General features: G+C 59.2%; 3 protein-coding genes across 3 annotated transcripts; 1 reads left to right on the top strand and 2 right to left on the bottom strand.

Annotated features, from left to right (window-relative positions):
- Positions 1-982: 982 nt before the first annotated feature.
- Positions 983-5,669, top strand: SPBR_06351 (gram domain containing protein; the record flags this gene model as incomplete). The annotated part of the gene is made up of 2 exons (XM_040764608.1): positions 983-1,233; positions 2,024-5,669. The coding sequence occupies 2 exons, from the start codon at positions 983-985 to the stop codon at positions 5,667-5,669; spliced, it is 3,897 nt and encodes a 1,298-aa protein (XP_040616891.1).
- Positions 5,670-6,189: 520 nt separating this feature from the next.
- On the bottom strand, positions 6,190-9,240 carry SPBR_06531 (phosphate/H+ symporter; the record flags this gene model as incomplete). The annotated part of the gene is made up of 3 exons (XM_040764787.1): positions 6,190-7,846; positions 7,918-9,067; positions 9,159-9,240. 3 exons carry the CDS (start codon positions 9,238-9,240, stop codon positions 6,190-6,192), a joined length of 2,889 nt encoding a protein of 962 aa, XP_040616890.1.
- A 2,449-nt stretch (positions 9,241-11,689) lies between these two features.
- SPBR_07002 (uncharacterized protein) lies at positions 11,690-13,437 on the bottom strand (the record flags this gene model as incomplete). Its single annotated transcript, XM_040765257.1, has 2 exons — positions 11,690-13,326; positions 13,389-13,437. The coding sequence occupies 2 exons, from the start codon at positions 13,435-13,437 to the stop codon at positions 11,690-11,692; spliced, it is 1,686 nt and encodes a 561-aa protein (XP_040616889.1).
- Positions 13,438-14,573: the final 1,136 nt, after the last annotated feature.

The following is a 14,573-nucleotide window of genomic DNA, read 5'->3' as shown; positions in this document are numbered from 1 at the left end:
TTCGCAGAGCACACGGCCCATTCTGCTGATGCGCTGCCGGCCATTTTGGAGCCCCCTGTTTTGACTTGCTATTTTTATGTTTTTCGTTTTAAACCTACTCCTCTTTTGCTGTCTGCGTCTCTACGTTTTACTCTTTTTGTTCTTTTTGCTCCTTTTTACGTCCTTGTCACCACGCTGCCTGGGCAAGCTTGCGTGGCCAAGCAAGACCGACCCACTACTGTTGCAGCAAATTGCGATCACGAGCGTCAAGAACATAACGGTGTCCAGACCCAAAAATCCAATCCCAATCCGACGCCCGGGACCCTGGATCCTTCGACATCGGCCGTCGAGGGCAGAGTACAAGACAGTCATTGCTTTTAGGAACACCAAGAGAGACCATGAGGCACCAAGTCTGACATTGTCAAAGACGGCTTATGTCAGATGTCAGATTGCGAAGCGGTCTGCGCAGCACGTTGAAACGCACGAAAACGAGAACGATCTGTGCCGAGACAGACGAAAGGGACGAGAGACCCTGGCTTGGCGAGGGACCGCGGAAGAAGCGGAAGCTCGTTGGCAACTGAGCAAGAAACAAAGCAACAACACGACATAAAGTCGCACATCAATAAAGAAGAAAAACACCATCAGCGCAAGTAGCAAAATAAGCCCATCCACCCACGCTTCACGGATTTCGCAATTGCGCCGTCCCGCCGCTACCGAGTGCACCAAACCCTGTTTACTGGGCCCCATTTTACGAGGTATTACGAGAGAACGAATACGGAGCAAAACGTCCTCTATTGCAGCTCGTAGCGCTCGATAATACGACGCTTGCTTGTCGAGCTGCTGGAGCTCCCAAGCTGTCCTGTCACTCTTCAGCTCGCCAGCTTTTCGGATTCCCAGCTCCCCACTGACCCAGGCAGCACACAAAATTGCACAGGCGCTTTCCAGTTGCTCGCATCAGGTCCGCATCTCGGCCACTTGACGGCTCATCCAGATACACACGAACATGTCAGCGGAATCAAGCCCGGCCAACAGCATCAACGGCGGCAAGGGAACAAACAACCGTGGCAAGCTGCCTAGACCCAAGTCGATCCGGCGCTGGAAGCGGTCTGCCCAAAAAGAGCCGACCGACGACGAGACAAATCGATCGCGAGGGCGCACTGCCCTGAGCCAGCAGACCACAGCCACTGGCGACGACAGCCTGCTCAACATGGTTGACGAGGAGGACGCCAGCGGGCGATCCGACGACGATCTGCTGTGAGTTTCCTGTTCTCTTTGTTCAGCAGTCTTACATTTGCTGCGTCGTTTGCATTCATTTGTTCCCCAGTCGTTCTGTCTACATGCAAACCACATACGCGTGTTTGTTCTGAAGGCGTGTCTGCGTTGCTTTTCGCTCCCCTCCCATCTCTCGTGGCCAGGCGTTGGTGACTCGCTCTCCTCTCCCGATTCTGTAACGCTGAAGACAGGCCGCCAATTGTCCCACCGGCCAAATACTCTCCATCTCGCCTCACGTTGCTGCCTTTTGTGCCATCAACATTTCGTTCTCTGCCTCGTGTTTCTGCCTCTTTTTTTGCTTGTTGTATCTCATCGCTGGTTTTCTGGGTCCTTTCGCCGCCCAGTCGCTTCGTGACGTCGTCGGCTGAATCATCCTCGAAAATCCTTGCCTCTATTCCCCAGCTTCGTCCCTGCCTTTTTGCCTTCGCCCTGAACTGCGTTACGGCCGCTCTCGTCTTAGGAGCTTTTGCTAGTTCCTTAGCTTATGCTTTCTTTCTTCGCTCTTTTCGTGCTTTTATCCTGCTCACCTTTTTGCCAAGCCCGCTGCTGAGCAGCGGTCAATTGAATCTGCCCAGGTTCTGCTTTTTTTCCGACGCTTCCAGTCCCAGCTTATTTTTTTTTCCCCTTGACGTCCCGCTTCCTTCCCGTGTTTTCCTTCTACAATTAAATTTGTGTTTCTATTTCCCCTCACATCATTGTTTCCAAGCGACATTTATATCTTGCGATACTTTCACTTTCTTTTCTGGCATGATTCTCTAACGTTTTCCTAAAGCCCGTCGCGCCCCGAGGGCCTCTCAACCCACCCGTCCCAGATTGGCTACCTCACAACGTCATCACCACTAGTCCAGGCCAACCATCTCCAAGACATCCGCACTCCAGACGACGACGCAGAAGACCCTTTTGCGCGTGCATCAACGCTCCCACCGGAAAACACCGACTCCGACACGCTGGGTTACAAGCTTCCTTTGTCCTCAAGCAAGACGGGCTTGGCGCCGCCATCGTCCAAAAGCCGCCGGTCCACGTCACCGGCTGGCCGTTTTCGCAGTGTATTCAAGTCCAAAAAGAGCCCGGCCGCGAGCATCGCCAGCACCGACAGCCACAGCCCTGAGCGACAGCGACCTGTCGATCTCATTCGAGCGGACACGGCCGAAGAAAGCAGCAAGAGCTCCAACTCACCCGCCTCTAGTTTGCAAACCACGTCCTTCCCCTCCATTACCGTTACCGACGGCTCGACATCCGCGACACCACCCTCCTCCTCCCACGGTGTGGCCGGCGCATCTCAGCACCAACCCGGTACCTCCAAGACCGCTCCCAACGAGCGGTTCCGGCGTGTCTCCCGTGGTCAAAAGGTTGACACGGCGGCCCGCCCCGAAACACCGCCGTCCGACGAGAAAGCCACTCCGGTCATTGTCAACACGCCCCCGACGCCGACTGACCCAAGCCATCCGAACACCATTGCTCGCCCTCGGACGGCTGTCACTGCGTCCCCTGACGCAGTCAGCTACAGCCCGGTCGGCCACTCCAACGGGTCCTCGCCTGCGTCCGTCAATCATAGTATAATTGCGCAGAGACGAAGCCGTGCCGGATCCGCTTCTCTAGTACCAAGCAAACTCTCCAACTTCACCCTCGCTCCCCTCACGCCCACGCCCGAAAGCGGTGCTGTAACTCCCTCTGCCAGCGGCTTCTTCTCGTCCGTCCTCTCTGCTGCGCAAAACGCCACAAATAGTCTGAGCAACGCGACCAACAGCCTTGGCAGCACCATTGCCAGCACCAGTCTCACAGCCCCCTGGAGCAACAGCAGCAAGAAGACCGGTGGCAAAGACCAGGACGACAAAACCGGGTCGAGCCTCACTGTTTCTACAGAAGGCACCGGGGAGGACCACGACGACGAGGTTGAAGTCGAGTCGCTCGGCGCGCCGCTTGTTCCCTCCGTATCATCGAGCTCCAAAGAACCAGCCGTCAAAACACTTGGCATGGGTGATTTGAGCCTGAGCCAACTGGGCATCGCTGAACAACCCAAGAACAACGGCAGTTTGGGCGGCAGCTCGGCCGCCAACTCCGCCAACATCTCTGCCATGGCCAACTCACCGATCCTACATGCACAGAGGGTCTCTGAAGTGTCGTCCGAGTCCAGGCACCGGTCCGAGTCTGCGCCAGCGGACAGCTCTCATTTCCATGCGCCGTCCGACTACACAGACCACGGCAGTGATGCGGGCCATAGCGGCCGGCCCGGATCCGTTTCGGACTTCGCACACGACGACCGCACACCACCGACGGCCAGCCTGTACGGTGACAAGGAGCCAAAGGAACCAGCAGCTGTCCAGCGTACCGGGAGCATAAGAAGTGCGATTGGGCGCCGGAGAAACCGCGGCAGCTCCGCCGTGTCGGGCGGTACCATTGCTGCCGCGATTGCCGCCGCCAATGCGTCGGTCGCGCACCCGGCCCATGCCGGCAGCACGCCGAAGCTCACAGGATTTGCTGTTGCCAGTAAGAAGCGCAACCGGGACTTCCACAACTTCTTCAAGAGCGTGCCAGATGACGACTATCTCATCGAGGACTACAGTTGCGCGTTGCAGCGCGAGATCCTGGCGCATGGTCGTCTGTATGTGTCCGAGGGCCATCTCTGCTTCAGCAGCAACATTCTCGGCTGGGTGACGACACTCGTCATGAGCTTCGACGAGATCGTGTCGGTCGAGAAACGCAGCACGGCCCTCGTCTTCAAGAATGGCCTGATGATTTCGACTCTGCACGCAAAGCACATCTTTGCCAGTTTCGCGAGCCGTGACTCCACGTACGACCTGATTGTGAAGATCTGGAAGCTTGGCCACCCCAGCCTCCAGAGCTCACTCAATGGTGTGCGCATCGACGAGACCGGCGGCGACAAGACCGAGAAGATTGACGAAGGCGACGAGGGTGCCTCTGCGGGCAGCCGCAGCGAGTCGGATTCGGGCGACGACAGCGACGACGACTCAAATGACGTGTATGACGAAGACGCCGAAGACGACGACGCACACGATGTGGCACAGGCCGCCGAGGCGAATGGCGGGGCGGCGGATGCCGATGCCGAGCGCACAGTGGCGCGCAAGGTGTCGGGCGCAGCATCCGCCGCCGCCGCGAATGGAGCAGGGGGCGACAAGCCCAAAGATGCACCTGCGGCAGCGGGCGGCGCCGATTACCCTGGCCCGACGACGCACGCAGCGACCGACTGCGGCAACGCCGACGCCCACTACGACAAGGGTCTCATTGACGAAGTCATCCCTGCGCCGCTGGGCAAGGTGTTCAGCTACATCTTCGGCGGCGCATCAGCGACGTTTATGCCCAAGTGGCTCAGCAACGACCAGAAGTGCTTCGACATCCAGATGCAGGACAAGAAGGGCCTCGGCGCGGACAACAAGTCGCGGACGTTCTCGTACATCAAGCCGCTGAATGCGTCCATCGGCCCAAAGCAGACCAAGTGCATTGTCACGGAGCAGGTCGAGTCGCTCGACTTTGACAAGGCGATCCACATTGTGTGCTCAACACAGAACCCAGATGTGCCGAGCGGCAACGTATTCACGGTCAAGACCAACTACTGCTTGTCGTGGGCGGAGGGCAACGGCACGCGGATGCAGATGACGTGCACGACGGAGTGGTCGGGCAAGAGCTGGCTCAAGGTGCCGATTGAGAAGGCTGCCAACGAAGGCCAGGCCCAGTACGGCCGCGACTTGCTTGCAGGCCTTAAGGAGGCGGTGGCGACGCGGTCACGCGCGGGCACGGCCACGAACGGCGCGGCGAACGGCGCCAAGGGCGGCAAAGCCGGCAAGAAGGGCCGCAAGGGCAAGGCGGGCGCGCTGGCCTCGGGACCGACGAGCGACTCGGAGCGCAGCAAGCCCAAGCCGTCGGCCAAGTCGGACTGGGGCGTGCTGGAGCCGGTGCACGGGATCCTGGGCCCGGCGGTGGACATTGTGAAGCCGCTGCTGACGGGCAACGTCATGTACGGCCTGCTGGTCGGGCTGTTGGTGGCCTCGTGGTTCCGGTTCGGGTCGAACGGCAACAACGGCGGCGGAGTCGGCGGCGGCGCCTTGCGCCGCGGTGCCGGCTACCCCGACCGGCTGGTGGCGTACGAAGAAATGTGGCAGCGCGAGGAGAGCGAGCTCTGGGACTGGCTGGAGGAGCGGGTGGGGCTCGACCGGCTCATGGACAACGGAGGCGTGGTCAGTGGGGCGGCAGTCGGCCATGGTGGCGGCGGCGGCCGTGGAGGTAGCGGCAAGGTTGGCGACGCAGCTCGCAAGCGGGCCGTGGAGCCGCGGACGGTCGAGGAGAAGCTGCGCGAAGAACGGATGGACGACCGCGAGATTCGCGAGGCGATCCGCGTGACAGAGGAGAAGCTGCAGGTGCTGAAGGAGGTGGTGGACAAGCGGGAGAAGATGTCCGAATGAGAGGGGGGGGGACTGAATTCAAAAACTGACGCCAGTACAACGGTCTTTCTTTCTTTTCGGTTTTTCCTTTTTACTTTTTTTTCTTTTGTCTTTTGCTCTTCTTAACGAAACCATTTCCTTTGTTCCATTTTCTTGCCAGTTGCAACTACTCCACTGCCTGTCTGTTTTCATTGTGTCTCCGTTTTCTTTTCTATCTGTTGCATTTCTTGTACGATAACCCCTTCGGCGAGCATTTCTTTTGGCTTTTACTATCTATACTATTCCATCAATGCAGTCGTATGAATTTGTGGAAATGATTGTTCTTTGTTCTCTGTGTTGTGGTATCATTCTAGATGTATAATCTAGTTCTAAATAGTCCTTCCTATATCCATGCCGTGATCCTCTATGTCAATAAAGAGGAATAAACTATGTGGGAGAATGATAAGGGTAATAAAAATAATAAAAATAATAAAAAATAAAAATAAACAGAAAAAGCCAAATGCTTTATGAATACAATGAAAGACGGGACGCAGCTGCCTGTCTACCGCAGCAGCTGGCCAACATCACTCAGTCGGATGTCGTCGAGGGTGTTGTTGGCCGTCGCCTGGCCAATATTGGAGCGGTCGATACGGCCCCAGCCGGCGCCCCAGCCGGGAAAGACACCGATTCCGCCGTGGCCAAGATGCGAAGGGCCCTCGCCATCCGACGAGAAGCCGTCGCTGTTGGTGGTGCCGCGCGGGTACCGCTGATGCGCGGCCGTTCGTGGCGGATGCGCCAGGCCGCCCATGGCGATTTCGCCGTCGTCGCCGGGCAGCCTGCCGCCGTGGCCGGTGGAAAAGGCCGGGTGCAGCGGATGGACCATCCGGCGGCTCGGGCGGTCGCCGGGCTCGCCGCTGTCGTCGAGGCTGCTGCCGTAGTTGGTGGTGCCGCCGCCACCGTAGCCGGCCGTGTTGTTCGCGTTGTTGGTGTATGTCGTCGCCGTGGCTGCGGATGTGTCCGAGTCGCGGTCGTGGTCGCGGTTGCGGTTGCTGCTGGAGGCGCCGCCGCGGCTGAGGAGGTGACGGCCGCTGTGCGAACGGGACGGCGCGGAGTGGCCGATGTTGGCGGCGGCGGCGGCGGCAGCGGCAGCCGACAAACCACCGGCGCCCTTTTTGCTGCTGCCGCCCTTGTTGTTGCGCGCGGCTTCGCGCTGGGCAGCCAGTTCGGGACTGGTCATAATGTCGATGCGGGCGTCGTCGCCGTCGTTTATATAGTCGTCGCCGCGCATGCGGGCACCCGACCCGCCGCGCGACGAACCGCGGCCGCCTACGCCGCCGCCGCCGAGGACGCGGCCAAAGATGCGCCGACGGCGGTACTTGCGAGCACCCATGCGTGGATACAAGAAGCCAGCCGGCTGACCGCCCGCAAAGGGGTTCCAGTCCAGGGGTTCTTGGAAGGCCTTGGCCAGGGAGGACGACGAAGAGGCCGTGGCACCGCCACCACTGTTGTTGTTGTTGTTGTTGTTGTTGTTGTTGTTGTTGTTGTTGTTGTTGTTGTTGTTGTTGATATCATCATCGGCGGCAGCATTGCGATGGCGTCTGCGCCGTCGAGCGCCGCCACCGCCACCGCCGCCGCTGCCGCCGCCGCCGATGCTGCCGTTGCGGCCGGCATTATAGGACGTGGGCGCCTCGCCGGACAGCTCCTCGAGGGTGACGCCCTTGGTCTCGGGGATGCAGAACAGCGAGACGATCGTGCCGCACAGCATAAAGAGGGCAAAGATCTGCATGAGGCGGTTGAGCCAGGGCGAGCAGCTCTTGGAGGTCGGGCTGCCGCCGCTCATGGTGCAGTTGGGCGGCGCGTCGCGGCTGAGGATGGGAATGCTGATGACCTGCGCGAGGATGGCGCCGATCTTGCCCATGGCCGCCGAGATGCCGTGGGCGGTGGAGCGGTAGCGCGTCGGGAAGCACTCGCCGGGAATGACAAAGGTGGTCGTGTTGGGGCCCCAGTTGAAGAAGAACTGCGCGACGACGTAGAGGGCGAGCATGGCGGTCTCGCTGAGCCGGTGGAACGCGAAGCCCATGACGCAGAAGAGCACAGTCAAGATCAGGAAGCCGCCGACCTGCAGCGGTTTGCGGCCAATGGTGTCGATGGTCAGCACAGCCGTCCAGTAGCCGGGCAGGCTGCCGGCGCACGCCAGGATGATGGTGCCAACGGCGTTGCTGCAGTGTCAGCATAAATCAAAGCTACAGGATAAACCATCCCATCCAGGGTGTACAAAAAGACGACCTACTTGTAGAGCACCGCATACAGATTGGCACCCTTGGAGTAGCCAATGGCCTCGAGCACAACAGAGTTGTTGAGAGCCAGCCCGTAGTAGGCCAGGTCGAGAAAGAACCACGACAGCATGGTGCCCAGCAGCACGCGCAGATGGCCCAGGTTGCCCCGGCCCCAAAAGTAGGCGCGCAGGTCGGCCCACGAGGCGTGCGGCACGGTGGCCGACGGACCCGACGACAGCGCAGGCCCGGCGACGCGCTTCAGCCGCGCCTGCACCACGGGGTCGACGGTGCCCTCGCGCTCCCTGGCCATGTAGGCGCGGATGTCGGCATCGGCCTTTTCGACGTCGTGCGCCACGTCAAACGTGTAGCGCGGCGTCTCGGGGATGGTGATGCGGTAGTAGAGCGCAAAGCACGCCGGCAGCGCGCCGAAGCCGATGATGATGCGCCAGCACCGGTCGGCGGCCGCGCGGCAGCCCACGCCGCACTGGGCGGCATTCGCGACGCCGACAAACTCGGACCGGAACGCCGCCGTCACCACCAGCGCCACAATGGCGCTCAGCAGCTGCCCGAAGCCCTGCATCGAAAACACGGACGCCACCATGGCGCCGCGCCACCGCGTCGGCGCAAACTCGGAGGTGATGACGGACGACAGCGGGTAGTCGCCGCCGATGCCGACGCCCATGACGACGCGCCAGAACACCAGCAGGCCCGTCGAGCTCATGGCCGGGCTGGGGCTGGCGAGCGCACAGCCGAGCGTGGCCAGCACAATCACGGCCAGCTCGATGCCGTAGACGCGCCGGCGGCCCAGGACGTCGGCCAGCCAGCCAAACACCAGCTGGCCGACGATGATGCCTGCGCTCGTCGACGCCTTGACGGCCTGGTTGACGGGGTCCGGCAGCGAGCCGTGGTTGTTGCCGTAGCCGTACGCGGCGGCCGTTTCGGCCACGAGCGCCGATGCCGTGGCGTCGCCGCCGCCCCAAAACACGAGGCCCCAGAGGTTCGTGACCATGCTGATGGCAAAGATGTCGTACGAGTCGAGGAAGAAGCCGACGCCGGCCACCGCCACGGCGCGCACGTGGTACAGGCCGAGGGGCACCTTGTCGATTTCCGAGAGCGCGAGGCGCCGCCGCAGGTTCGGGTCCGAAATGTGCGAGTAGTCGTTGGCTGTCGTCGGTGAGACGTGAGAGAAGCCAGAGGGTTAGCAAAGAAACGAGTGGACGACCAAGTGCATGCTGAGGCAGAGCACGGCACCCACCATAATTGTGAAAAGCCCGGTTGCCGCCATAGGTACGGCCGGGCGGCAGCCCTGTCATGGCCGGCTCGGGCAGCATGTCCATATTGGTTTGTTGTATTTTGTTGTATTATTTTTGGGGGGGTAAATGGGGAATCGTCCCCGGCGGCGGGTGGAGGTGTAGCCAAGCGGGATAACAGGCAACGTGTGTCGTTGATGAGCCGTGTTTTGGTGTTGCTTGGACGTGTGCGACGTAGGCGACGTAGGCGACGTTGGTGATGAGATCTCTCCGGTAGCAGGGAGCCGAGAATGAAAGTCCGGGCGTCCGTGCGTCCGGGCGTCAGAAGGAAAAGGAAAACAACTGAAAAAGAACTGAAGAAGGCATTGGCCGCCGATGCAAGGACCCGTTGGAACACACGGGAGTGGGCGATAAGAGAAGAAGTAGAAAACGACAAACAAGAGACTAGCGACAAGCCAAAGAGGCGATCGCTGGTGCGGAAATAGAAGCACTGGATCAGGGCACAGGTCCAAGCCAAGAGAAGCTAGGATCCACGGGCGTGACACATATGCGTGGGCGGGCAACAGCGGTGCAAATACAGCATACATCTAAACGCATCTACGACGTACATGTGGAGTGTGGGACTTTGGGTTGACAAACGTGTGGCTGGCAAATCCTTATAGCGTGATGGCGAGAGTCTCAAAGGCGAATTCAAGGCCACAGGGCAGACGGGGGCAGGGTATTGGCTGGCAGAGCTCGAGGGTATAGGAGCCTAGGGGCGAAGACTCGAGAAGGGACTCAAAAAGAAAGCAGTACTACGGATAGAGAAGGAGTCGAAAAGTCAAACAAACTATGCAAAAGGGTCGTCCAGAGCTTGCAAAGTGCATGATGTGAGTGGGGGTGGGCTGAGGAATGAGGAAAGAGGAAACGAGACAAAGTGGAAAGAAAAGCAGACTAGGATGCGCGGATGGTCAAGGGTGGCCAGGAACGTGCCTGCATGGACCGTCGTGGAGTGACGACGAAGATCACAGACGGTAGCCGGTGGGTTGGTAGAGGTCGAAGAGAGTGGAGGAGGATGGGTTGGAGCAGGAGAGCAGACGAATGGACTCCTTCACTCCGTCCTTGCGAACAGACTCTATGCTGTTTCTGTCGAGGATGTCGCATTGCTATGAAACGGGCCAAGAGCTCATGGGGGCATTGTGCAATGGTAAGGTGGTGAGGTCGTGCATGGCATTTTCTTTGTCTTTTCATCTTTGTCTTGCTCCTGTCTTGTCCTTTGCCTTTAACACCTTTCGTTACATCGATTTTTCGTCCTGTTCTTTTATGTGTCTTTTTTACGTCCCTTTCTTGTTTTCTGCGATCAACAGCTCTGTTGCCTTTCCCGTGACCTGTTCCAATATTCCGTGTGTCGGTCAGCTGGAAAGGTCGCAAATCCAGTCACCGAGACAAGGCGAGAGCCGGCTTACTTATTTCCGCAGTGAATTTCTTTCCTTTTTCGACAGCCGGCCACCTGCCAGCTAGGCAGCCTTGACACACAATAACTTGACACACTGAAATACACGAGAACGACATTCACCTCTTTGTTTATGCATTCGTCTGCCGTCGTATTTTGCCCAGCTCTCGTCCACCTCTTGGGCGTGTTTTGCCCTTTATTGCCTCACACCTACACAGTATTGTCTCTCTAGTACGAATTACGGGGTACGTCGTACTCGACCAAGAGTCCAGGCCACTACGACCTTTGTCATACTGTTCCTAGCTTCAAGAAGTCTTCATTCTCGTCCAAATGTTGCTTCCCACGTGGATTGCCACCAGTTAGCCGGTCAGGAACAGAACACGGCCGGGGATGGGGGCAAGGTCAGGGATTCATTCAAAAAAAAAAAAAAAAAAAAAAAAAAAAAAAAAAGAATAAAAAAGAGGGCCAACGGAGCAACACTCACACTCAATAGGCACGACGGTTGAAAGTTGACAGCGGACAGGGAGCCTCAGACGGCCTCGAGCCTCGAGTTGCCTCCTGTGGTCCTCTCGGTAACGTTTACTTACACGCGCAAGTCGGCCAATCACAGCGCAGAGATCGTGCACATGGATCTCGCTAGCTCGGTACGGAACTCGCGGTAGCTTCCAGGGCGGGAAAAGTGGGCTGCAAAACTCACTTAAAAATGGCAAGAGCAGACGCATGCGCGCCAGGAAGGAGCGCTCGCCTGGCGGTAGCAGAAATCATTGTGTCAATGACAGGGGGCGTTTTTTCGACAGGGGCCGTGAAGACTGCCTCGACTGCTTCGCCGGTTCCATGTCTGGCAAGGTCGTCTTGGTTTTCTGAACTATGTGTCTTGGCACGGCCGGCCAAAGGTTAAACGACATGTCCGATGCCGATAGTGGCACCTCAACTTTCCGGAGCACGTGGAAGTCCTGTTACCTGGACTTTACGCATCCGAGCTCTCTGGGACGCATATTCATTTTCCAATTTTAGTTTATATTCTATGAGCGTGTTTCAAGTGCAGGCGGAGACAATAACAGTTGTCAACTGTCTCGGGGAATTCCCTCTCCTCGGGCCGCACAACTACCATGCCGTAATGTCGTCCACCTCGGCTTCGCCAAAGGTGCTCGACTTCGTCAGCTTGCCCACCGAGCTGGCCTCGTTGCCGCCGCTCGTGCTCTGGGTGCCGTCCGCTGCGTCGGCGCCGCCAACGGCACCCTCGTCCGTGCGCGCCAGGCCTGGGCGGTTCATAATGTCGGGCAGCACCTCGCGCAGGAACGCAAGGATGTAGCGGTTGACCTGCTCAAACTGCAGCAGGAACGCGTCGTGGCCCTCCGGGCTGTCAATGCGCTCCAGCCGGCAGTCGGGGATGTGCTCTGCCAGCTCCTGCTGCTCGGCAAACGTAAACAGGCCGTCGCTCTCGATGCCCAACACCAGCGTCGGCTGCTTGATCAGCGCAAGCGCCTCGGCCACGCTGTCGGCCCGGCTGCGCGACACGTCGTGCGTGTCCAGCTTGCGCGTCATGGCAATGTAGCAGTTGCTGTCAAAGCGCTTGACAAATTTGGTCGCCTGGTAGCGCAGGTACGACTGCGCCGAGAAGTAGGTCGACGTCGGCGGTGCCGATCCACCTGTCAGGCTCTCTTTGGCGCCCACCGCCGCCGCCGCGGTAGCGTCGTCGACGGCGCTTGGGCCGTGGAACTGCGGGTCTGGAGTGGCCGCACCGCTCGACTCGTTGCCCTCCGTCTTGCCGCCGCCGCCGCCGCCGCCGCCGCCAGATGCCGACGACGCGGCCGACGTAGCCCGGAACCGGTTGGCCTCCTTGATCCGGTGGCCGTCGTTGTGGATGCGGAAATGGCCCTCAGACGGCGACGCGGGCGGCAGCGTATACGGTGCCAATGCCGACGACAAGGAGGCAGACGACGTCGCCGCCTGCGCCCGCTCGCGCTCCAAGATCAGCTGCTGCCGCTTCGGATCTGGAATGTTGCGGCCGAAGCGCGCCTCAAAGGAGTTGCGGCTGCGGTAGGTCAGCAGCGCCGACATGCGCGCCGCCCCCAGCCCGGTGACCGGCGGGTCGTCAAAGGGGTAGTAGCCGTCCTCGTACTTGGGATCCGCGTAGATGCTCTGCCGCTGCGCCTCGCCCCAGCTGATGCCCCACGCACTGTGCCGGCTGCTCGTCGCAATCGGCACCACGCACCGCACGTAGTCGGCGCCCAGGTAGGCCCACTCCAGCACGAACATGCCGCCCAGCGACCCGCCAATCACGGCCGCCACTTGCTTTACGCCCAAATCGTCCAGCACCATCTTGTGCAGCCGCACGTCGTCGCGGATCGTCGTCAGCGGGAACTCGGGGCCGTACCGGCCGCGGCCAGCATCGCCGTCCTTGGCCGTCACGGGACTGGCGCTGCCGTAGGGGCTGCCCAGGCTGTTTACGCAAATCACAAAAAAGCGCGACACGTCAAACGCCCGGCCGGGCCCGCCCAGCAGCGGGCCCCACCAGTCGCTGACATCGGCGCTGCCCGTCAGCGCGTGGCAGATGACCATGGCGTTGTCGCGGGCCGCATTGAGCGTGCCGCGGGTCGTGTAGGCGACGGGGACATTGCGGAGCGTCACGCCGGACTCGAGGTCGAATGCGGGCACAATGGCAATCTGCTGGTCGGGAATCAGGCTCGCAAACGGGTTTTCGGGCTGCGCTGAGATTCTTTCTTGCAGGTATTCAGCAGCTGGTCTGGGAGCGTGCGGTGTGCTTGTGGAGGTGAAGTGGAGGGTTCTCGTAGCTACTGACCATAGTGTGGCTGGGACGTGCCGTTGGCGGCAACGCCATCCGAAGCCATAGTCGCAAATGCGTGCGGAGCGGACGGCTGATCGGAAGAAGATCTCGGTTGCGACAAAGTAGGCGAGAGAATGGACTGGAAAAAAGGATGAAGAGACAAAGATGAGAAGCAAGAATAGTGTCCAAACAGCACAAAACAAAGACACGGGCTGTAAATCGTATTAATGGGCGCCGATACTGCTTGCCGCGGGATGTCGTCTGTGATCTGAGTCACGCTGTGAGTCACGCGTGGGTAAGGGGGTGGTTTGGCGACGTCGATGCAGAGAGGAGAGTGCAAGAAAATACTAAAATTCTGACTGTTGCTCCGGAGGTCGGCTCGCGCCATCAGACACCAGTGCGTACTAGTACTTAGCCGACACGCTTGTTACCACCAGCGCAAAAGTACTGGTACACGTCAGGGAAGCTTCCCCGTGTTATTGGACACCCCGTCGTAGACGTCGTCGCTCATCGCCAATTGCATCTATGTACGCCACAGCACACTGCGTCTTTTTCTTCGGCTTTCTTCCATTCTCCTACGTAAGACGTATCTCTCGAACGACACTGCATTCGTTCGGCATCATTGCTGCTGTGAACAGTGAGAAAGCCACCCCACGCCAATGGCCCCACTTTTATATCGACCAAAGGAGCCTTGTGACTCTAGCATATGTGGCGGTGCACTATTCAAGCCACAGTTCTCTTCCGACTGGCACGACTTGGCCCCACAGTGCTCCTTCCTCAAACGTGCCCAGTGCACAGTGGAGCCTCTGCAGGAAAGCTCGACGCGAATGTGTCGTGAGGAGCAAAAAAACGAGGCAAAATAGCTTCGCAACTGCATCTCACTTTTGCCTCATCCCTCCACCACCTCGTTTGCCGACTCCACCCTCTTGTGTCTCTCGCCTCTCGCTCGTCGTTTGAGATAGGATTAACAGAGACTGCAAACAGACACTTGCCAGCGACGCTGCCGTTTCCACGCCTCGTTGTGTGTCCTTTCTTTTTGATAGTTTCCTCCGTTCCGTTCCATTCTTTCCCTTTGTCTTATTTTCGTCGTCCTCGTTTCGATTGTCAATTTTGCTTCATCTCTTCGTCCACACGTCTACTCGATACCTCCTGTTTAAATTCATCGCCCACGTCGTGTTATCGGCCGACGGACACGAGCCA

This window comes from Sporothrix brasiliensis, assembly GCF_000820605.1.
Source record: "Sporothrix brasiliensis 5110 chromosome Unknown Cont20, whole genome shotgun sequence".
In the NCBI taxonomy this organism is placed as follows: Eukaryota; Fungi; Ascomycota; class Sordariomycetes; order Ophiostomatales; family Ophiostomataceae; genus Sporothrix; species Sporothrix brasiliensis.
This window is presented reverse-complemented; position numbering and strand designations above follow the sequence as displayed.